General features: G+C 54.4%; 1 protein-coding gene across 10 annotated transcripts in view; it reads right to left on the reverse strand.

Moving 5' to 3' along the window:
* Positions 1-2,267: 2,267 nt before the first annotated feature.
* The window catches only part of DDX11 (DEAD/H-box helicase 11), a 31,572-nt gene continuing 11,748 nt past the window's right edge, over positions 2,268-22,091 (reverse strand). For 3 of the 10 annotated variants that reach the window (XM_055280723.2, XM_055280725.2, XM_055280724.2), the window contains 22 exons: positions 19,728-19,773; positions 18,432-18,539; positions 18,093-18,180; positions 17,186-17,394; positions 15,104-15,256; positions 14,079-14,125; positions 13,651-13,730; positions 12,380-12,424; positions 12,192-12,259; positions 10,638-10,676; positions 10,275-10,383; positions 10,030-10,161; positions 9,021-9,133; positions 6,314-6,386; positions 5,891-5,994; positions 5,076-5,225; positions 4,747-4,815; positions 4,531-4,631; positions 4,036-4,120; positions 3,661-3,739; positions 3,328-3,482; positions 2,268-3,248 (listed from right to left, as the gene is read on the reverse strand). In XM_055280723.2, the coding sequence (XP_055136698.2) occupies positions 3,219-3,248; positions 3,328-3,482; positions 3,661-3,739; positions 4,036-4,120; positions 4,531-4,631; positions 4,747-4,815; positions 5,076-5,225; positions 5,891-5,994; positions 6,314-6,386; positions 9,021-9,133; positions 10,030-10,161; positions 10,275-10,383; positions 10,638-10,676; positions 12,192-12,259; positions 12,380-12,424; positions 13,651-13,730; positions 14,079-14,125; positions 15,104-15,256; positions 17,186-17,394; positions 18,093-18,180; positions 18,432-18,539; positions 19,728-19,773 (2,083 nt within the window). In that variant the 3' untranslated portion in view covers positions 2,268-3,218. Of the gene's footprint in view, positions 3,249-3,327; positions 3,483-3,660; positions 3,740-4,035; positions 4,121-4,530; positions 4,632-4,746; positions 4,816-5,075; positions 5,226-5,890; positions 5,995-6,313; positions 6,387-9,020; positions 9,134-10,029; positions 10,162-10,274; positions 10,384-10,637; positions 10,677-12,191; positions 12,260-12,379; positions 12,425-13,650; positions 13,731-14,078; positions 14,126-15,103; positions 15,257-17,185; positions 17,395-18,092; positions 18,181-18,431; positions 18,540-19,727; positions 19,774-22,091 lie in introns of those variants that run through there. The other 7 variants (XM_055280719.2, XM_055280718.2, XM_063640805.1 and 4 more) reach the window with 6 other exon arrangements.

Below are 22,091 nucleotides of genomic sequence, written 5' to 3' on the forward strand. Positions count from 1 at the left end.
GATTACAAATGTGAGCCACCGCGCCTGGCCAGCACATCATTCTTAATTACCCGAGTGGAGAGAACAAAGGTGAAGGCAAGAACCTAGGTTCAGAATCTGCTTCTCTGGGGTCATGACAGAGGTGAGGGAAGCAGCAGTGAATCTGGGTCAGAAGTGGGTGCTCCCTGCTCCTTCCTCCCCAGTAGCCTCTAGGCCAGCTGCTGGTCTGACTCCGAAATCCACCATCCCTCACCCACCCGGCCCTCCCAGGAGAAGCTGAAGTCCTTTCCTTTGTGTGTGAGTGCCAAGCTGGAGCCCAAGGATGACATGGAGGAGGCGCTTGCAGGTCTCCCCAGGTCTCCATGCTGCTTGTCAACATCAGAGATCCTGTGTGGCAGAAAACAGAGTTGCAGGGTGTGGGTGCAAGACATAGCCTGACTTAATGTGGTCCCAGGGAATCACACTCAGGTGCAGCACAGAGGCAGGAGCCAGAAGGTGACTGGGGTGGCTTGGCTTGGTGGCCTGGGACCCCTCAGTGCACAGTGTCCCTGATGATGTGGGAGAGGTAAGTCAGGAACATGGTCCCAGGACAGCAGATGCCGGCTTGCCTGACCTCCATGTCGCCCCTGTAGATACAAGAAGTCTGTCTTCCTGGACCAACTGGCTGGTGCTGTAACAAAGACCCATGTGATGCTGGCGGCAGAGACGGAGGAGAAACTGTTCGGTGACCCTTGTCCATCAATGAGAGAGCAGCTGGAGCGGCAGGTGGAGAGGGAGGGGGCGCAGGGGCAGGTGCAGGGGGCCCTGCCAGGATCTTCTCCAGGAGAGGCTCTATTGAACCCCTTATGCCACCACAGCTGTGAAGGGCACACACGAGGTCTCACTAGCTGCCCCTGCAGGTCCCTGTCATCTCTCACATGTCCCCATCTAATCCTGCAGGTCCCAGAGAACTACTTCTATATGCCAGACCTGGGCCAAGTGCCCAAGGTCGATGTGCCATCCTACCTACCTGACCTGCCTGGTGGACCACCTCATGTATGGTGCCAGCCTGGGCCCGGCATCACCCACTCTGCCCCTGGTACCAGGCTCAAGCCTCTCAAGCCAAGTGAGCTGGGTGCTAGGATGGGAGCCAGACTCCCTGCTCAGTCACCTGCTTCCCTAGGCACCCCACACTTTCTCCCATTTCCGACCTATAAGATGGGAGGCTAACGGCACCCCAACCTCCCCCAGCTGCTGCGGTGCTGGTCAGTACACCCTCATCCCCACCCCAGGCCCCGGCCACCACAGTCCAAGGCGCCGGGCAGGATGACAGCAGCAGCATCCCCTTCAGGTGGGAGCAGCTGAGGCCACCTTGTTCTCATTTCTGGACCCCTGGTGGATTTTCTGTGGGGTTGTTAAGTAGTCAGAAATCCCTTATTTATTATTATTTTTTTTAATAGTTCTCATTTCTTGTTCTACTTGGCTCATAAAATAGTGCTTTTCAAACTGCAGAGCCCTGGAATTCCCGCCTCTACGGTAGAGGGAGCATGGACAAGAGTGGCTCTGGGGCCCCCATTCCTAAACCAAGGAGAAAAAAGGGTCTAATAACAAAAACACTACAGTGGGCAGGAACACGGAGCTGGGGGTCGAAGGTGACTGAACCCCACACTCCACTCCGTGGCTTTCCTGTTGCAGTGAGTAAGCCAAGGCAGGGAGCTGATGTGGGATCTCTTCAACAAGCTGGTCCCGAGACGCAACGGTAGGAGGCAGGGCCGCCGTCTGCCGTGGGCTGTGGCATTGTTCATTCTCTCTTGCCTTCTTCTTCCTGTGTTTAAGTCTCTGGGGCCTGGGGGAACCAGTGCTCCCCACAGACCTCCCTCACTCAGCCCCTGCCCTCCAGCCTTTTCACCTCTGGGGCTGGTGAGGGGCCGGGAGGAGAGAGTCCCTATGTCAGACAACAAACCGTCTCTGCTAACCCCCAGCAGCCACAGGCAGAGGAAGAAGAGGACAACTGGAAATCCTAGGGGGCTCCGCCATGCCTTAAACCCAGACTCCGGCCGTGGACACAGCCAGAATGGGCTCCTCAGCCCTGCTGCCCTGGAAGGGGCAGGGATGGAACAGTCCCACGTCTGTGTGGGGACCACCTTCAGGGAGCGGGAGGCTGGCTTGAGGCCACGCGGCTGGGGCGGGGGCTTCTGTCTGCCTGTGCTGCATTGGCGGATGGCTCCGCCCAGCCCCTGCACCAGTGTGCTCCTCGATTCCCTTAAAGAGGCTTCCAGAGAAAACAGCAGCACAAATCAATAAAAAACTGAGCAGAAACCAACAGTACACTTTTAATTAAGGACCCTGTAGCTGTGCAGGAGGCAAACATCTGGGCATCAGTGACTTTCCTCCTGCCCCCGTTGGTCCCTGATGGCGGCAGAAGATCCCAGCTGACCACAGCCCCTTCCTCTGGGGTCAGAGGGAGAAGACAGGTGCAGCCAGCAGGGGCAGCTGTTGCAGGTGGGAGGGTTATTTTCCCACAGGAAAAAAGGTCTCGTGATGACACGGGGTCTCTATAGTCATGCTGAGAGCCTAATGGCCCTTGGCATAATTGCTTGTGTCGGGGTAGAAGGTGTCTTGGAGTTTGCTCAAGTGGTTGAGAGGGAGGGAGGTGCCACAGACTTGGAGGAACTGGCACGAAGCCAAGGATACAAATCCAGGCAGGGCTGTGGGGCAGGTTAGGGAGCAGGGCTCTAGAAGTGACTCAGGAAGAAGGAGGGGAAGGTGACAAGCCCCTGGGCAGGAGCCCTGTGGCCATGGGATCATTTTAAATTGAGACCAGAGGGTGAGCAGTCCAGGGCAGCCAACCTTGGCTAGAAAGGGCAGAGGCAGACGGGCCTGCTCCAGCTCGCCTCTTAAGAAGGTGGGCAGGACAGAGATGCCACAGTGGATGCCACAGCTGCCACAGCCTCCCGCGGAGACCAGGCAGGAAGCCTGGCTCTTGGCCATGCAGGATGGAAAGATTCTATTCCAGGAGAGGAGCTGCCCTGGAACACCCCAAGGACAGCCGGGACCCACTGTTTATTCAGGATTCCCCCATTTTCTCCCGCGGGAGCTAATGCCTGTGCCTGGGTCCTGGCAGCGCTCTGGACTCCACACTCTCCTCCTGGGTTTCACCTTTGTAACAGGATCCCTGCAGACCAGGCCCACGACAAACACTGTCTCCAGCAGGCAGGACAAAGGAAGCGCACGGCGCCAGGCAGTGGTGTGGTTGCCCATCAGGAAGAGGCCGACTTCTCCTGGTGAAACTGGGCAGACAGACAGAAGGCAGTGAGAAATGTGATCTCGGGGTGGGGAGGCTCTCAGAAAGAAAAAGGTAGGACTGACCTTCTGCACAGCAGCAATGGCAGGGCCAAAGGTAGATTTGACGTCCACACGGGCTCGGATCCAGGCCGGCAGCTTGGCCAGGACAGGGGGCCGGGCATACCGCTGGTCCAGGAGCACTATGCTGGCAAAATCCTTCTGGTGTCTGATGGCCCTGCCTGCATAGGAACAGAGGCTGCGGCTCCAAACAACACCTGCCTCCCCCACAGCACGTTCCCATGGCGTCCCCCTCCCCTTTCTCAGACTTATTTAGGAAACCGGGCAGGCAAGCCCGTTTCCTGTTCTCCCCTTCTCCAGCCCCCATCTGTCCACCCAGCCGGAGGCAGCCAGGCTCACCTATGGACTGGTTGACGGCCTTCATGCACAGGTTCTCCACCAGAGCCTTCCCTGGGGGTGCCTGGCCTGGGGCTCTGGGCTGGGAGTGAAGGGGATGACCCATTAGGACTGTTCCCTGCCTACAGCTCTCCCTGGGAAAAGACCCTGCCAGGCTTTGGAGCCAGACCAGGAGGCTCCGTGGCCAATGCCAGCAGCAGGGGTCCAGGTGACATCACAGGGAAGATCAAGAGGGTGTGGAGGGGCATCCAAGCTTCTGGAGGGGACAGGAGATGCCAGCACAGCGGGGAAGGCCTGGCTGTATCAGCCCTGGGGGTGATGCCAGTCCCACCCACTGCCCACTCTCCTGTCACCCTCTGTGACACTGGGGTCACTCACGAGGGTTTGATCCAAGTAGGCCATCTTCTCCTGCAGCTCTGGAGACCTGATGTTGGGGAAGGGCATGCCCACCATCACCACACACCTGGGGGGAGACAGGAGTCCAGGGTGGGTGGACATCAGGACCTCCTGGGTCATCACCCACACCACCAGCTGCTCCGTTCTACCCCTTCCTCAGCCCTCTCTGACTGTGATCAAAACTCTGCCTCTCTCCACTCTGTACCTACCACCTGGAGAGGGCTTGTTCAGCTGAGAGATCTTGTCTAGGCCAATTGATTGGGTCCTGATACAGCAATGGCCAGCCTAAAATCCAACTGCTCTCCCAGGGCCAAACCTGGGAAGAGCTGCTGAGCCCCTCCCTCCAGCTGGCTGGTCTGAGCAGTCACAGCCCAGCTGTGGGCTCTAATGGCGGCAGACGGCAGGCAGAGGCCCGGCTGCTGGGAGCGAGGGTCGGCTGTGTATCATGGCCCAGGAGATGAGCAGAACACTACTTACCGGCCTAGGTTGTCAGAGAAGTTGATCCCTTCACTCATCTTTCCTCCAACCACAGAGAGGAGCAGGGCCCCTGTCACCCGGCCTCTCTCCTGGCTACAGCCCTGCGGGAGACACCCAGACGCTGAGTTGCTGAGCCAAAGCTTGGATGTCACCCGCAACGTTTCCAGCTGCCACCCCCACATGGTCTCAGACCCAAGCTCAGCATGACACCCGCACCTGGATGCACCTGGAATACGCCAGCAGCACCTGCTCCACCTGGTGTGCGCTCTTAGGTTCCTGGAATATCTGAGAAAGACAGAGGACATTTCCCAGAGACAGGTTCAGGGTGCCAGGTCTCGGGTCTGCTCGTGGCCTTGTGTTTTCTGGTCAGGGGACTGGAGAACCTCACAGCCAGGGACTTTGGGGAAATCCTCTGTAGTCAGGGGCTGGGAGCAGTGGAGATGAGGATCCAGAAGCCTGTCCTGACCCGATGAGCACAAGAGCTCCCAGGAGGACTCAGTGGCACTGTCCTCACAAGTGGGAGGGCTGGCCGACAGGCCACTCACCTTCTTCCTGGTAGCCAGTCGATCCAGCAGGCCACCCTTCTCCCAGTGGGCATGGACCTGGCGCAGGTACTCGTAGGAGGGGAAGAAACAGACCACCCCTCCAGGAACCACACCGCACAGGTTACAGAGGATGCGACCCGCCTCGTCCATCTAAGGAACGAAGAGAGGGAGCTCCCATGGAGCAACCCCTCAGCCACCCACAAACCGCATCTGAACCTTGCGACTGAAAACTGAGGAGAGACCCACGGCAGGACTACAGCCAAGGAAGAGGAACCGCAGGGTGGTAGGTACCACCTCCCACCAAACACACCCAGCCGCTGCTGCTGACTGCGCCTTTCTGACACACGTCACAGCACTAGCGTCCCTGGGGGGCCTTCCTATTGCCCTGGCACTGAGTCCTCCCTTCTTCACTCCAGGGTCCTGATGAGCACCGCAATGACAATCAGGGGCTGCACACCCCAGGAGATGCCTCCAAGCCCCGCATCCCTGCCCCCGGCAGAGGCAGATATAACCAAAGGGCAAGAGCGCCAAAGGGAACCAGCAGCTTTCCCCTGTGTGAGGCATCCTCAGGGAATGCCTGGAGGTTTTAAGAATATGTATTTTGCAGCCTAAGGGGCGAGGGCAGGGGAAGCTCAGACCTTCCTCCATAAGCATCTAGATCGACGCCGCTCATTCTGTGTGGCTCTATAGTGGGTGCCCCCGTGCAATTTCCCCAACACCTGAAAACACTCAGGGTGGGCCAGAGCACCCCTGCCCCGGAAAACCCTTTGCTGCCTGAGCCCAGGCTGTGGTGCGGCAAGCTGGCTGGGACTGACCATCTGAGGCAGCTCTCTTTTCTGGAACGTGAATTCCAGCGGCTGGTTAGAGATCCCGCTGCAGATGACAAGGGGCAGGATGTTGTCTGGAGGGATCACGTGACCTGGTAAGAGCCAGGGAGGGGCCGAAAACTGGAGATGCAGGTGTGCAGTGAGACAGTGCAGAAAGGGCATTTCCCCGCCCCATCATCCAGCGCAGGCGGAGCGACTGACAGCGCTCACCCGCCCACCATCGCCAGTCACACTGGGCAGCAGGCAGCAGGGAGCAAAGCAGGAGAGCCTGGGCGAGCTCACGAAGGGCGAGGCTCCCATCCTGGGGTCTCCTCCACCCCTGTGCCTGGTCGCAGTATGAGGTATTACACACAGAAAACGGGGGCCAGAACCTGACTTCTAGCCTGCCCCACCCTGGGCACGGCTCCTCACCACAGGAAAACTCCACCACACGCTCAGCTTCCACCCCAGCACAGGCCAGCAGCTGCTGCCGGAAGTCAGACACCTGTAGACAAAGGCCACAGCATCACGGCCCCATGACCCCTCAGAGCCCCAGCAGAAAGGAAGCGAGAAGTCTGGGCTAAGAGACAGCAAGTACACACAAACTGAAAGAAGAGGTCAAAGAAAAGGCTGACGGCAAACTAGCAAAAAGAAAAATGGTGACTGATACCCAGTGCTGACAGTCTCATTTAAACTATGTGCAGGAACAGCAAAGGAAATCCAGCAAATCTGGCACAGTCATTATCAACCCTGGCCATGCAGCAAAATCACCAGCGAAAATTTTCAAAAATACACGTGGCCAGGCCCCAGCCCAAACTACTGAATAAGAATCTCCAGGCTTTCACCTGTTAGACTAGCAAAAATCCAAAAGTAACCACTCTGGAGAAACAGGCATTCCTAGACAGTACTGGTGGGATACAGAATGGTACAATTCTCATGGAATTTCACAGTAGTTAACAAATTAAACATATTTATACTTTTTAACCCAGGAATCCCATATTCAGGAGTCCAGTGAGAAGATGCAGCCCGCAAATACCAAACAGCATGTGCCCCCGGACCCTTCTCTGTAATTGTGCACCTGCCTATCCAGAGGGTACTGGTTGAATGAGCTCCCTACATCTGTCCAACAGAGAACCACGCAGCCCACTAGAGGAGTGATGGCTGGACATCTAAGGTGCCTTCCATGTAAATAAAACAGGAAAGGGAAAAATGAAGACACATTTTTGCTTATTTAGGGGAAAAAGAAAGACTGAAAGGGTAAGCTAGTAAAACTGATTCCCTATGGGGGTGGGGAATGGGCTGAAGAGGGATGAGAGTGAGACTTTCCTGAATAGATCTTTTTATATAGCTTTGACTTTTGAACCACACAAATATTTACATATTTAAAAACTACAAGTCAGAAAAGAAAAAAGCAAATTCTAAAATTGAAAAGAAAATGAAACAAAAACAGCTTATCTATGAATCTGACAACAGAAGCACACGGAGAGAAGCCTATTCCACAAGACTTTAGAGCCTAGTGTGACCAGGCATCCTTAGTGGGTTACACTCTAAGGGAAAAGAGGAAAGGCAATTTCAATCAGATTCATTGTTAGAAGTAATATTGGTACTATGATTTCAAAACTTTTAAGTATATTATAGGATAGAGCAGATAAGTATGTTAATGTAGCACACATGTTCAGGCTTAAGAGAAAAAGAGGTACAATAAAAGGTCAAGTAAACAAATCCTTTGATTTTTACTTAGAAACACCAATATGGGCCAGGCGTGGTGGCTCATGCCTGTAATCCCAGCTCTTTGGGATGCCAAGGCTGGTGGATCACCTGAGCTCGAGACCACCCTGGCCAACATGGTAAAACCCCATCTCTACTAAAATACAAAAACTAGCTGGGTGGGGTGGCACGTGCCTGTAATCATAGCTACTCAGGAGGTTGAGGCATGAGAATTGCTTGAACCCCGGAAGCAGAGGTTGCAGAGAGCCGTGATTGGGTCACTGCACTCCAGCCTGGGAGACAGAGTGAGACTCTGTTTAAAAAAAAAAAAAAAAAAAAGAAAGAAAAAAAGAAAGAAATAGCAGTATGGATTCATTCTGAAAACATTTCCTAGATCTGTCTACTGAAATGCCCCAGGAGCACGACAAACACCCCAGCATCCACAGCTTGATTTCTAAATGTCATTCCCCATTACAAGAAACCAGGGCGGCTTGGAGAAATGAATCCAGTGTGGGGCACGGACACCCATGGTAAACCCACAACATTCTGCTGTGCTGGAGGCGAGTCTGGCCAGGCCACGGCAAGGACCTGAGCTAGCAGGAAGGGGCTCTCACAATGTGAACATCAGAAACAATAATGACTGTAAACAACTTTAATATGCTGAATGAAGAAAACTATGAATCTATACATACAAAAATATAAAAATCAAAAGCTAAGGCAGCTGGGGCTGGGAAGCACTGCTTCAGGATTCCCAGCAGCTTTTCGTCCAGTAGGCCCTTTGCTAGGTAGGAGTCACCATTGTGCAGAGATGCGGTTATATTCATCACAGTCATGCTCAAAACAGAAAACTGCAAATAGCTTGCACAACTAACAAAAGAGGAGCAGGTACATGAAATGCTATGAATCTGTGTAACTGGAATCCAGCACAGCTGGGATACTGAAATACGTGCATGCTTGCTGACAAGGAGACAGGTTTATGACCCTCCGGCTGCTGAGTGAAAAGAGCGAGTTCCAGTGACAGCACATAGAGGGAGCCGCACTTTTGTTTTTAAAATAGGTATGCACATAAGTAAAAATTATGCCTACAAAGACTATTATATTCATATACATCAAAATGAACCTTTTAGAAGTGGAATCATGATTTTTTTCCTTGAATTTGAAACCACAGAACAGCTTTCTCTGGGAGACGTGTGATCCTGGGGCTACACAATGGAGCAGCAGAGGAGTCCCCATGCTCCTGCAGCCTAAAAGGCACAGCAGTGAGACAGAACAGCAGTGTCACCCAGTAGACACCACTAGGCCTGCTCAAGCTGACCCTTTCTGGCTTGGGGCCCCAGGAGAGAACAGGACTGATAATGCATCTCTCCCAAGACCCCATCTCATCCCAACACATGGGGCACAGGGGCTGGGAAAGGTGTCCAGGTGTCCTTACCGGCTGCATGGTCCCCCCTGCAATGACCACTGCCCGGCATTCCTTCACCACTTGGGCAAAGTGCACAGCTGGATTCAGGAGCAAAAACTTCAGGGTGCTCTGACTGAGGCTGCCTGGAAAAACAGATCAGTGGAGAGGTGAGTGCAAGCCCAACAGACACTTCTATCATCCCAGCAAAGGGGGTCCACAGGTGAGTCCAGGTCTGAGGCACAAGTGCTAGTGCTTTCTCTTTAAACAAAACACCACTTAATCTCCAGGACAACCAGCCCACAGAGGTGGACCATACTATCCTCTCCATTTTCTCTTTTTTTTTTTTTTTTTTTTTTTGAGATGGAGTCTTGATGCGTTGCCCAGGCTGGAGTGCAGTGGCACAATCCTGGCTCACTGCAACCTCTGCTTCCTGGGTTCAAGCGATTTTCCTGCCTCAGCCTCCTGAGTAGCTGGGATTACAGGCGCCTACCACCACGCCTGGCTAATTTTTTGTATCTTTAGTAGAGACGGGGTTTCACCGTGTTAGCCAGGATGGTCTCGATCTCCTGACCTCATGATCCGCCCACCTCAGCCTCCCAAAGTGCTGGGATTACAGGCGTGAGCCACCGCGCCCGGCCTATCCTCTCCACTTTCATATGAGGAAACTGAAGTTGAGAAAGAAAATAGTCCAAATCACAAAGCTCATAGATGACAAAACCATGACCCAAACCAAAGCCCACCTACCCCACAATACAAGTTTCCCTAGGACCCCTGCCCTAGAGGATCCCCATCCCAGCCCCTCGATCTCCTCCCATCCACCTCCACTGCTTACCCTAGTCCCCGTATCTCAGCCCCTCGATCTCCTCCCATCCACCTCCACTGCTTGCCCAGGTCACAGCAGGCCAGTGCCCACTGCACTGCTTCCTCCTAACCCAGGAAGTTCCCAGGATAGAAGGAAGAATCCTTTTCATGCTGTGGCTCCCTGGCTCAGCTTGGCTCCTTCCTGGGAACTGAACCCGGCCAAGAAGCACCTGATTACCTTGGCGGCTCAGGATGACCCTGCCGTCCTGGTTGGCCGTAGTGAGAGCTGCCAGGAAGCCTTCGATGTGCATCAGTGGGGAAGCTGGTCGCGGGGCACTGGCCTGACTCTCGTCTGCAGGGGCTGCAAGAGCTGCACAGAGCAGAATGGGGAGGAGGCCTCCCTCTGGTCAGGTCCACACACGAGGAACAGAAGTCCTTGCCCATGCCTGCAGCCAGCTCTGCCTGCCCACCCTCCTGCCTCACCTTCAGTCATCCTGGGCTGCAGGCTCTGCAGGAATTGCTGAAACCCAGCCAGTTTGGGCTGCTCTCGGGATGACAACACTGCTCCGTACCGTTCTGTGAATCCAAAGAGCTGGGTGGGATGAGAGAGAACAGTGGAGAGGAACGAGGAACAGCCATGAGAGAGAGGCTGGCTGGATCGGAGGCTCTGCCAGGCCCAAGACGCCTGCAGCACACATCCCACCGCCCCAGCAAGGCCCACTGCACCAAGGAGGGTGGAGACGAAGGGGACTCTGGAGTTCCCTGAGGGCAGGGGAGGAAAGCACGGCAAGGGCAGGGAGTTGGGGCACACCTGGGTCTTGTTCAGGACAAGTTGGGAGCAGTTACCTTTCTGCTGATCATGCTCTTCTCACAGTATCGCTGCACCTGCAAAAACCAAGGCCAGCTGTAGGCACGTGTGCAAACTGAGCAAGCTGTAATATTAAAAACAAAAAATAAAACAAAAAACACCACTTCTACCACCCAGGCAGCACAACGCAGTGCTACCTTCTGAGGCACCCAGAGCCTCCTTGCCACCAACCTTGTCATCCCCTCTCCGAGGCCACTCCCTCCTCTACTGCCCCTGCCCACAACGTAGTGTCCTCCTCAGGGGGGAGACCCTCTTTCCAAACATGTCTCCCAAGTCTAAGAGTGCTCAGTAAAATCTAAGTCCCCTTGGCTTTCCTTCCAGGTGACAGAGAGTTAAAAAAAGGAACTTCTATGAGCCAAGCCACAGAGGAGGTGATGGCTGGGGCCTGCTCAGGGGCTGGAGCAGTGCCACTCAGTCGGTGCATCCAATGTGTGTGGTTTGGTGCCAGATCTTAGCTTGGGATGCAGAGATGAGGAGTTTGGAGCCTTTAAACCGCTTTCTAAAAAGAGCGACGTCCTTCGATGAGGATTCCCTCAATGATGGGTGATGAGACCCGAGACCCGTGGGAAGAAGAGGGGAGAAGGAAAGCAAGGGGGGCAGAAGGAAGGCGAGGGAAGGAGCACCTGCACCCATGTCCCAGCTGTGGGAGAGGTGCGAGGACGGCAGGACTGTCTGAGGCTGTCAGACCTGGCGGCTGTCACAGGCATGTGGGAGACAAGGGGAGAAAGACATCAAGGATGACCTGGATCCAGCCTGTCTGGCAGGGATGGTGGCAGTGACAGTGACCCAAATGGGTAATTCAGGGGAAAAGCTGGTTTTAAGAAAAAAAAAGGCGGGCAGGATGGGAAGAATGTGGGGCCCCAAGTCAATGCAGCTAGGTTTGGATGCTGTCTCTGCCGTTTGCTAGTGGCTCACTTGTGGGAAGCCTGTGCTCGCCACCCTCCTGAAGTCACCTCCCTGGGCCTGTTTGCTTTCCTTGCCGGGGCAAAAAGATATCCTAGCTCAGAGCCACAGCACATGGCATGCAGCCTAGAACACAGAACCCTGTACCCGAGGGCATTCATTGTTGCTGATTTGAGTTACGAGGTTGGGGTTCACGCGACAGTGGCCGTGTTCCATCTTGGGAGCGCCGGGTACGCAGACCTGGGTGAGCAGAGGTCTGAGGCTGCAACCAGACCCAAGGCCCCAGTGGGAAGACGTCTGACAGGGGTTGCACAGAAATCAACAAATCAACGTCCTGCTCCTGTCCATAAGCCTGAGGGAGACTGTGCCAGAAGATGGAGTGAGGCGGCGAGGACCTGGGGTCTCTGTTCTATGGGGGCACTAAGAAAGGTCCCTTTCTCACCCATCCCTGTGGCCTTCACCCTAAAGGAAGATGACTTTTGCCTCGCAGGCATGCTGCGTTAAGGGTTAAGTAATTACATGCCTATGTTTTGCTTTTCCTTCCTTCTATAGTCTTAACACAGTAATCTACCCACAGGTGGCAACAGAAGGAAACTGGATGTGGAATGTGGAAAGGCAGAAACCTCTACCTTGAACAGGTTGATGTTGTCGATCTGGCTCTGGAAGAGAAAGTCGTTGATGGTCTTCAGCTCCGTCCCTGAGAGCAAACACATGAAGGGCCTTGGGAGCTTCACCCTGAGCCTCAGGTTTCAGTCCCAGGGTTAAGCTCGGAAGTGGCTCAGATCAGCTCTGGGCCCTCTGAGGGCAACTCTCTTACCTGTCTGTGACAGGCTCTGTGTATTGGGATTTTGCTTAATGTTCCCTAAAAAAGAGAATGGAAATAGGTCACAATGGTGGTTCTCTGCCCCCACCCCCAACCTTCCCTATCTTCTCTCCCTCCGCACTGCACATCAAGTAAGAAGAGCATCCGTATTTGAATGGCTTTGTTTTGCTTTTCACTGTTTATAGCATGCAAAGGAACCACCAAGAGGGCAGGTGGGTCCAGGAGCCTCCCACGTCTGACTCACGTGCTTGCACATGGAACCCAAAGCCCTGTGAGTTTATGTTTTTCACCCCTTCTCCAGGAGGCCGGGATACAGCGGCCGGACCAAGGTATGCAGGGCACAGGAGCACAGAGGAGCTGCCCAGGCCAGGTGCTGAGCCTGAGGCAAAGCAGAGCTGGCGGCTCAGAGCAGCAACATGAGACCAGCTCCCACCAGGAGCTCCCACAGGCTTTCTGCAGCTTCCACTTCCACAGACGCCTTCCAAGGGGGTGCCCCATCATAAAACAAGGGGGCGTGACAGGGTCATGCAAAGAGGCGTGGGAGCCGGAGTCAGAAGATCCCAGGCTCCCGGGCTGCTCCGAGCTCTAGTTTATGCGTCTATCGACAAGGATTCAAATGCCAGCACTGTGTTCTCACAGGGCACACAAAACCGAATATGCAAGTGCTTCAAACACCCCACAGCACTACGCCTATCACGGAAACACTGTGTGTTCATGTGATGCTGTATCCCAGAGCAGGGCCTGAAATAAAAAGTCCTCAGAACATGGGCAAAGAACCCATGGATCTAAATAGAGCTCAAGTCAGACAACTCAACTAAGCTACAAAGCACAAGAATTTTCTAAATCAATGACCAAGACCCTTCTTTTTTTGAGACGGATTCTCACTCTGTCACCCAGACTGGAGTGCAGTGGCACAATCTCGGCTCACTGCAACCTCTGCCTCCCGGGTTTGAGCAAGCAATTCTTTTGTCTCAGCCTCTGGAGCAGCTGGGACTACAGGCCACACCAACACTCCCGGCTAATTGTTCTGTATCTTTAGTAGAGATGGGATTTCACCATGTTGGCCAGGCTGGTCTCAAACTCCTGACCTCAGGTGAACCACCTGCCTCAGCCTCCCAAGTGCTGGGATTACAGGCGTGAGCCACCGCACCTGGCCGACCCTTCTTAAAAACACAGAGAACTGAGGCGTCCTGATGGGCATCCAAGGGAAAAGCAGCCCGGCAGGTTTTGCAGGCCAGGGGTCAGCAGGGGGACGAGGCTCTCACCCCCTAGCACAGCCACGAATTTCTCCAGCAAATACAGGATCTGCTTCAGGTACATCAGGTTCTTGGCCTTCAAACGCTTCCTGAGAAGAAGCCGATGGACATTAAGTGGTGGTGCCCCGATGGCAACTCGCCTTGCCTGCCCTAGTAGAAGCCTTGCTGCCCGATGCCTCTCCAACTGGGTCACAAGCTACAAATCCTTCTCCAGAGAGCAGCCTGGCCACGGCCCCAGGCCTCAGAGCCAGAGGTCAGTCCCCAGCCTTCCAGGTCTGTGTGCAGCACACACCAGGATGTGCCCAGGACATGAATGGCATGCAGCTCCACCCCGCCACAGCCCAGGCCAGAGGTGGAAACCAAAGTGCTGCCTCTCAGGGGCCCATGCAAGGGGCCACCAAGGGACTGTCCCACTACCTCAGAGGGTCACGTCTCACCCGTATCGCTCCATGTACTGCAGCAGCTGGGAATGGGCCTGGCAGAGCTGGGGAAAGAACACAAACCAGGCTCTGGGCAAGCAGCCGAGGGCCGAGGTACTGACATCTTAGATTCACCTAGAAGATGCTGGCCCTGGACACACAGGGAGCCACTGAAGGGAGGAGAGGGGGCTGGGTGCAGACAAAAGGTATGGGTTTCCACAGCCCTTAGGCTGGTGGGAGCTGAGAGAGAGGGGAAGGAAGGGAAGTCTTCCTCCAGTGTCCACTGTGGGGTCAGAGAAAAGCAAGAGGCTGAATCCCTCAAGTACGGAATCTCCCTGCTAGTTTCACTGGGTTGGGAAAAGACCTGGAGTCTACAAAGAGTGATGGTTCAAGGTCACCATCACATCCCGGCCTCAATTCAACCCAGGCACAGGTCAGTAGAGCTGGTGGGATGTTGTGGGGGTTTCAGAGTCAGAAACCAGTGGGCACACCTCAGCTCCACACTCATCAGCTGGATGACCTTAGGACACAACTTGACCATCTCTGACTCTCCAAGTTCTCAATGTAAAACAGGAACACCACCCGCATGGCAGAGTCAGTGTGAAGACCAGAGGCACCTGGAGCCACGCAGGCGCATGACAGATCAGCAGGAGGAGCCTGCACTGATCTTGAGCATTCCTCAATTCAGTCCCCTCCAGGCAACTTAGTAATGACAACATCCAATCCTGAGGGGACTTCTGCCTCACTCATGCCATCTCCCTGGCTTATACAACTGGCTGCTGGCATCCAGGGCTGGAAGGACTCAGGAGCATGGGGGCAGGTAAGGTGCGGGGAAATGAGCCACTCTGCCGAAGTGGGGTCCCCAGAGTTCTGGGATGCACTGGAAAGCCATGGTCAGCCTGCGATGAGGTCACCGCCTTGACTCGTGCACCCTCTAGCAAGCCTCACCTCCGGAAGAATTCTTGGCCCAGGTGTCTGGAGGAACCATCCAAGTCCCTTTACCTCACGGCAGGCCCTGGCCCGGGGAGGGGAGGCCCACGCACCTGGGAGCCGCTGACCTCCACACTGTGCATGCCCGTGATGGTGTCGATCAGGTTGTGTGCCTCGTCGATGATCACCACCTGGTCCTGCAGCCGGATGCCCGCAGCCTGCCGAGTGGCCGCATGCAGCAGCATCTGATAGGGCAGGACCACCAGCTGGGAGGGGAGATGAGGCCACCTGAGCAGGGCGGGGCTCCCCTGCAGGAGTCTTGCTTGCCTGACACTCAGCTCCTGATGTGAGTGCTTCTATTTCCTGCCTGGACTGTGTAGGGACATTCGAAAAACTGCTTGTAGCAATGGACAAGCTCTCCTCGAGTTTTACATGAAAAGCCAATACATGAAACACAGGAAACTAGGGCTGGTCTGACTCCTGAGTAAAGCCAGGGCAGGGCTGGGTGAGGGGAACCCCTGCTTAGCCTTGTCCATGTCCTCAAGGTCGCCCCGGAGGCCCCCGAGTTTCCGCAAAACACCTGAAAACCACCGGTGCACCAGGAAGTGGCCCCAGCTTCTACTCCTGGAGCTGCTACTTCCCAGCTGTGTGACTCTGGAAGAGTTGTCTAACCTCTCTGACCCGTGGTTTCTTCATCTGCAAAACAGGGTTGATACATCCTATCCCAAGTGAGGGTTGAGGAGTGGAGCTGGAGTAACAAAAATAAAAGCAACTCTGCAGATCTTTAGGTGTTTGTTGTTAAGAAAGTTTCCAGTTAAAGGAATACTCATAAAAAAATGAAATACCAGAAAACTGAATGGCTCCATCACTCACGCTTGGTGAGAAAATGTAAGTCACTTAACTTTTCTGGGCTCCAGTGTCCCCATGTGTAGAATTTCACTGGAATACTATTAACATAAAAGCAAAATATGGTCAAAGTACTTTAAAAATTCAAAAATCATAAAGATTTTGGGCCACATTATGGTATTTGTGTATAAATGCCTATAGCACTAATCTTGCTCTAAAGGCAAACAGACCAGAGGGAAGGCCTGGGACACCATGGGGCCTGGCAGCATTCCTTGGTTTCTCTGCCAGTGTCCACACAGCTCAGCAGGTATGCTGGTGAGCACTTAGCTACTGTGCAAAATGGTTACTTAGTTCCCTGAATCTTTTAAAACCTTACATTTTTTTCTGGATTATAAAGAATTTTCCACAAGTGATATCCTGTTTCCAAAGTCACTCAAATTAAAGAAGTAGCAAGGAAATAGTGAACTTGCACCCACCAAATAACAGTGAGATACTATTTTTGATCTGCTACATTAGCAGTTCTTCCTTCTGTTTAAAAATCAAGGGAAAAGGCCGGGCGCGGTGGCTCACACTTGTAATCCCAGCACTTTGGGAGGCCGAGGCGGGCGGATCACGAGGTCAGGAGATCGAGACCACGGTGAAACCCCGTCTCTACTAAAAATACAAAAAAATTAGCCGGGCGTAGTGGCGGGCGCCTGTAGTCCCAGCTACTCGGAGAGGCTGAGGCAGGAGAATGGCGTGAACCCTGGAGGTGGAGCTTGCAGTGAGCCGAGATCGCGCCACTGCACTCCAGCCTGGGCGACAGAGCGAGACTCCGTCTCAAAAAAAAAAAAAAAAAAAAAAAAAAATCAAGGGAAATTGAGGCAGCGAAGATAGTATTCTCACGTGCTGCAGGTAGGTGTAAGTTAGGAAAGCTTTCCAGTTAAAAGAGTACTGATATTAACGAAATGAAAAACTGGAAAACTGAATGGTTCCATCACTGACATGTTCCATCACATCATAGGCATGGAAGTTGGGAGCATCACTTGGAAAGCCATTTGTAAACAGATTTATGCAACGCGTTCTTCTCAGCTCCTGGCATCCCCTCCCTGTGGTTTCACTGGGAATGCACATGCTTTCCTGGCTCCTAAATACTAGCCCCTGTAATGCCAACTGGCCCTGCTGCCCAGAGCCCCCAAGGGATCCCATGCGCCTCCTCCAACTCACGCATCAGGAGAGAATGGGTTAGGTGCCATCAGTCTGACCACGGCGCGGGGCATCCCCCAAACTACAGTGTGATGGGGACTCCCCTCATGGCCTAGACCACAGTGAGAGCCAAGAGCGGCTTTCTGGCCCTGCAGGGCCCTCACCTGGGCTGCAGGAATGGCAAGGCGGCTCCCGTAATAGGGACAGGCCCGGGCCTCCTTCCCAAGGGCCAGCAGCTGCTCAATGTCCTTCACGTCTGCCAGGGCCTCGTCCCGGAGGAGGCCCATCTGCTCGTGGTTGTAGAAGGGGCAGGCTGCCTGCTTCTCCTGCCTCCTTCTCTTTGGCTTCTCCTCCTCAGCAACTTTCTTCTTCTCTGAGGGTGGCACAGGCACAAAGAAACAAGAGAGGACAGCAACTGTCCACAGGCCCAAGAGAGGGTTCTGTAATGTTGAGACCCACTTCCATGGGGTGGGGTCTGTAAGACCCTCCCGGGCCGGGCGCGGTGGCTCACGCCTGTAATTCCAGCACTTTGGGAGGCTGAGGCGGGCGGATCACGAGGTCAGGAGATCGAGACCATCCTGGCTAACATGGTGAAACCCCGTCTCTACTAAAAAAATACAAAAAATTAGCCGGGCGTGGTGGCGGGCGCCTGTAGTCCCAGCTACTCGGGAGGCTGAGGCAGGAAAATGGCGTGAACCCAGGAGGCGGAGCTTGCAGTGAGCCGAGATAGCGCCACTGCACTCCGGCCTGGGCAAAAGAGTGAGATTCTGTCTCAAAAAAAAAAAAAAGACCCTCCCAAGTACTGCCTACTGTGGTCTCATCAGAACACTATAAGGTTTTACTTTTGTTCTCCAGGAAGAGCCTATAAAATCATCTCCAAGCCAAGGATTCGGACCAGACACTGACCCAGAGAGTAGGAACACTTTTTCCCAAGGAGAGGGGACTCAGGAAGGAACTGGGGTCTCCTCTGCCATTCTTTCTATGCAAGACACTTAATGGTCTTCAGTCACTGCCACCCCTGCCTCACTCTCTCCAGACCACCTGCAGCTACACCATGGTCCCGGTGGCTACCGTGCCTGCTTCTCTGCATGTCCACGCAGCGGTCGTTGATCAGCTGCACAGAACCTAGGCTTTTCACGTCTTCATTTACACAAAGGTTCTGCAACAAAGAAGAAAGAAAGAGGCAAAGAGATGGTGCCGGCTAAATGACATCCTACCAACACAGGTGGACCTGCCCCGCCCACCTCTCCTTTGCCTTCCAGTGATGCGCTGGCCAGGCCAGGGAGGGGGCTGCTCCTCACACTGTTCAGCCTGTCGTAGACCCAGCGTCTCCCAGGCCCGGACGAGGAGGACAAAGTTGCGGGGAAAGGAGCAGGACGGCCCCTGGTGGAAACACTGGCTACTGTTTACCTGCCGGGAGCCGAGGGAGACCAGCCGAACATCCTTGCCAAAGGGGCTCTTCTTCACCTCATGCACGAACTGGGCCAGCTGGGAGTGTGTCCGACTACAGTAATAAATCTAGCAGAGAGAAGGAAAGGCGCTTCAAAGAGGGAACCAAAACATCCCACAGCATTCTCTAACATCAAGGCACGCCAGGGCCTGAGAGGCTGAGGGAAAGGGAGTGGCTCCCAATGCACAAAGCTGAAGCAGCACAGCGATATCCCATGTCAGGCATCTGTCGAGGGACCCAGGGGTTCCCAAGTTACCCACAGCTCCAGAAGTTCAAGCGAATGCCCCAAAGGCAGCTCCTTCCACGAGTCATATCCAGCCTCTAATCAACCGCTTTTGGGGGGTTGGCCAATCTTAGGACACGGGTGACCATCCCCCGTGGCAAAGAGTCCCCACTTGGGGAGGGTAGGTTGTCGGTGGGAGGGGAGGGAGTGTGTCACACACATCCCCCAAAGGGAAAAAGGAAGGCTGACCAGAATACCCTCTCTCTACTCCTCTAAGGCAAGAGTGAAGAGAGGAAAAAAGGAAAATACAGAGAAAACACCTACTTCCGACAGAAAACAAGTCATAAATCAATGAAATCAAATGGGAAATGTGAGACCATACACAACCCATAGCCCTCCATGCAAATGGGAACACGGACAAGGGGAGAAGCACACCATGAGAGACCCAAAGGGCAGGGGACTCGTGTCTGTCCTACCCGCACCACCCAGCGGGGACAGAAAACACCCAGACTTCAGCCCAGAACAGCTGTTCCTCGATGCCCTGGGGTGGCAAGCATGGCCCTGCTCCCAGGAGGGGACTCCCCAGGCCCCGAACCCAGAAGAGGACTCCCCAGGCCCCTGCTCCCAGGAGAGGACTCCCCAGGCCCCGAACCCAGGAGAGGACTCCTCAGGCCCCGAACTCAAGAGAGGACTCCCCAGGCCCCGAACCCAGGAGAGGACTCCTCAGGCCCCGAACTCAAGAGAGGACTCCCCAGGCCCCGAACTCAAGAGAGGTCTCCCCAGGTCCCTGCTCCCAGGAGAGGTCTCCCCAGGCTCCGAACCCAGGAGAGGCCTCCAGGGTCCACTGCAGCTGGCCAAAGGAGCAACTTAGGACCAAGGTTGTGTGCAGGAAGCAACAGAGTCCAAGCGCTGGAAGCTCCTCCTTTGTGGAGACGAGGGTGAGAAGTAGCCGAGTGACTCCAGCCTCCTCCCCGGGGTGCAGAGCTCAGCCCATAGCCCCCAACACGGCACCAGCTGAGGACACTCGTGTTACCTTAGTTACGTGTTCTTCCTCCAGGTCATCCTCATCCTCATCCACTCTGTGTGTGTTTGAGAGAACAGAAAACAGTCTTCCCTCAGCAAACTCAGCAAAACGCACTGAGCATCTGCTGAGCACTGGTGCTGAGCCCTGGCCATTCCCAGCAATGGGTTCCACCACGGCATCAGGTGCTGCTCGCTCAGAAACTCCCCCAGGCAAATGCCAACCCCAACCTCCCATAGCCGCTCAGGTCTGTGGGTAGGGAAATGTGAAAAGGAGAAAGGGGCTCAGCACCCCGAACCCAAGTCTTGAGTTGGAAGCCTCGGGAATCATGGCAGGCTGCTCTCCTCTCTGCCCTCCCTCCAGCAAGCTGGACCCCTCTGAGGCCCCAGAAGGGATGTTTGCTCTTCATCATCTCAGGCCTTTGGATGTTCTGTGCCTGGAATGTTGTCTCCCCTCATGAGCTCCCAGTCAACTCTGAGGTAGCAGCAGAAACATCACCTCCTCCAGGAAGCCTTCTTGACCTTCCCTGGTAGGTCTGGCTGCTCTGACACAAATTCATGGCCCCTGCTCTTAACACCTATCTCATTCAACATCGCTTCCTCTTGGTCTACCTCCCCACAGACTGTCATGTCCACAAGGGAGGACCCAGGTTGGCCTTGTTTCTGCTGAGTCCCCGTGGCCTCACCTAGAGCTTGGTATGCAGCAGGAACCCCATGACCATCTCCTGGATGAAGCTACAACTGACCAACCGAGTGAACAGAGGATGCTGTCACTTATGACCAGTTACAACTCTTCTTTTGTCAGTGCCTCAGTCTGCCCTTTCCAGTAATGCAGGAAGAGTCCATCAGCACCGGGCGTCAATGGGGAAGCCAGCCCTGCATCCCATGGCCTGAAACTGAGCTAGCTCTACTAGTCTATGCTCCTCAGAAAACACAAAACCATCTGACAGGCACACGCTACCTATGGGAACATCACATAAAAAGAAAACATTTTTGTTCACCTTGAAATTCCTTTCTAACAAAGCAGAACACAACTGCCTTGGGCTATCAGAAGAGTAATTATTACAGGCTTGGCTTCCTGGTCACTAAAGAGCAAGCAGGTCTATCTTAAAGGCTTGGATTCAATCTTATGTCACATGCTGGACAAAGCCAGCAGGAGCTCAGTGAGAGGCTGGGTGTGTGAAGAAATGAAGAGCAAAAATTTTCTATTCAGAACTCAGGTCCTCTGAGGCTCACATTATCTCCTGAAACGCGAGGGCATGGGAAGCCCTGGAAGCTGACCTGCAGGATCCATGGCTCTTGCCCCGACCTGAAGGAGCACTTTGTTCCTCTAATATTCACCACCTCCATCTCCACTCAAGTTCCCTGCCTTGTCCCCACGGGCTCTAAGGGAGAAGAGAGGGAGCAGAAACACGACCTTGGAGGCGGGCAGGAAGGGTTCATGGAGCACAAACTGTTTATGACCCCGTCTCAACAACGAGGCATAAAGCAGCACGGTGGTCTCTGCCCTGGGCAGGGGCAGAAGTCGAGGTCCACAGGGGCAGCCTGGTATTACGCTACCAGACTGCAACAAGGCAGCATCTGCTCATTCATGTCAACTCGATTTGATTGAGCACACCCCTATGCCAAACACTGGGTTAGCTCTGGGAACATAAAACTATAAAGATGTGGTTCCTGCCCTGAAGCAGCTCGAGCCCAGCCAGGGAGAGGAAGCAACAACAGAAGCACAAGCAGGAGCGTGAGCAAAACAGAGCGGCTGACACCCGAGGCCACCAAGACGACACCCGAGCCAGGCCTTAAAGGACAGGAAGACATCCGCCAAGGGAGGAGGGCAGGGTGTTTGGCCATAGCACGTTGCATGAGCAAATCCTCAGACAGGACAGAGGAAGGCCTGGTTCACTGGAGGAAGCTCAGGGCAGCGGGGAAGCTGGTGTCTGGTGGATGGCAGCTGGAGGTAGCGTCAGAAGGCGCCCTGCAGACAGACCATGAAGGCCGGGGATGAACCTTCAGGAACATCCACGGAGGGTCTCTGGTCTTGCAGTTACCCTCCGACAGATGTGGTGGCCAGGATGTCACAGGACACATGGGACTCATCATCAGGTGCAGCCCCCCACCCCATCCACATCACCATTTTGTTTTCCTTGTAGGCAAACATGCTGATTTCACATAGGTGCCATTTGTTTTCATGTCTATTAACTGTCCCCTCCACGTCTTCTTCCCTTTTATGTCCACAGCATCTGGACAGTGCCACACTCAGAGCAGACACTCAGGGATGGTGGTGAGGTTCCAGTGTGAATGGGAACGGGGCTGTCACCAGGGATCCTGTGGGCCCGAAATGGCCTGGGTGGCCTGCTCAGGGCTAAGTCACCCAGCAGCT

Source organism: Symphalangus syndactylus, chromosome 5 (genome assembly GCF_028878055.3).
Source record: "Symphalangus syndactylus isolate Jambi chromosome 5, NHGRI_mSymSyn1-v2.1_pri, whole genome shotgun sequence".
Classification (NCBI taxonomy): Eukaryota; Metazoa; Chordata; class Mammalia; order Primates; family Hylobatidae; genus Symphalangus; species Symphalangus syndactylus.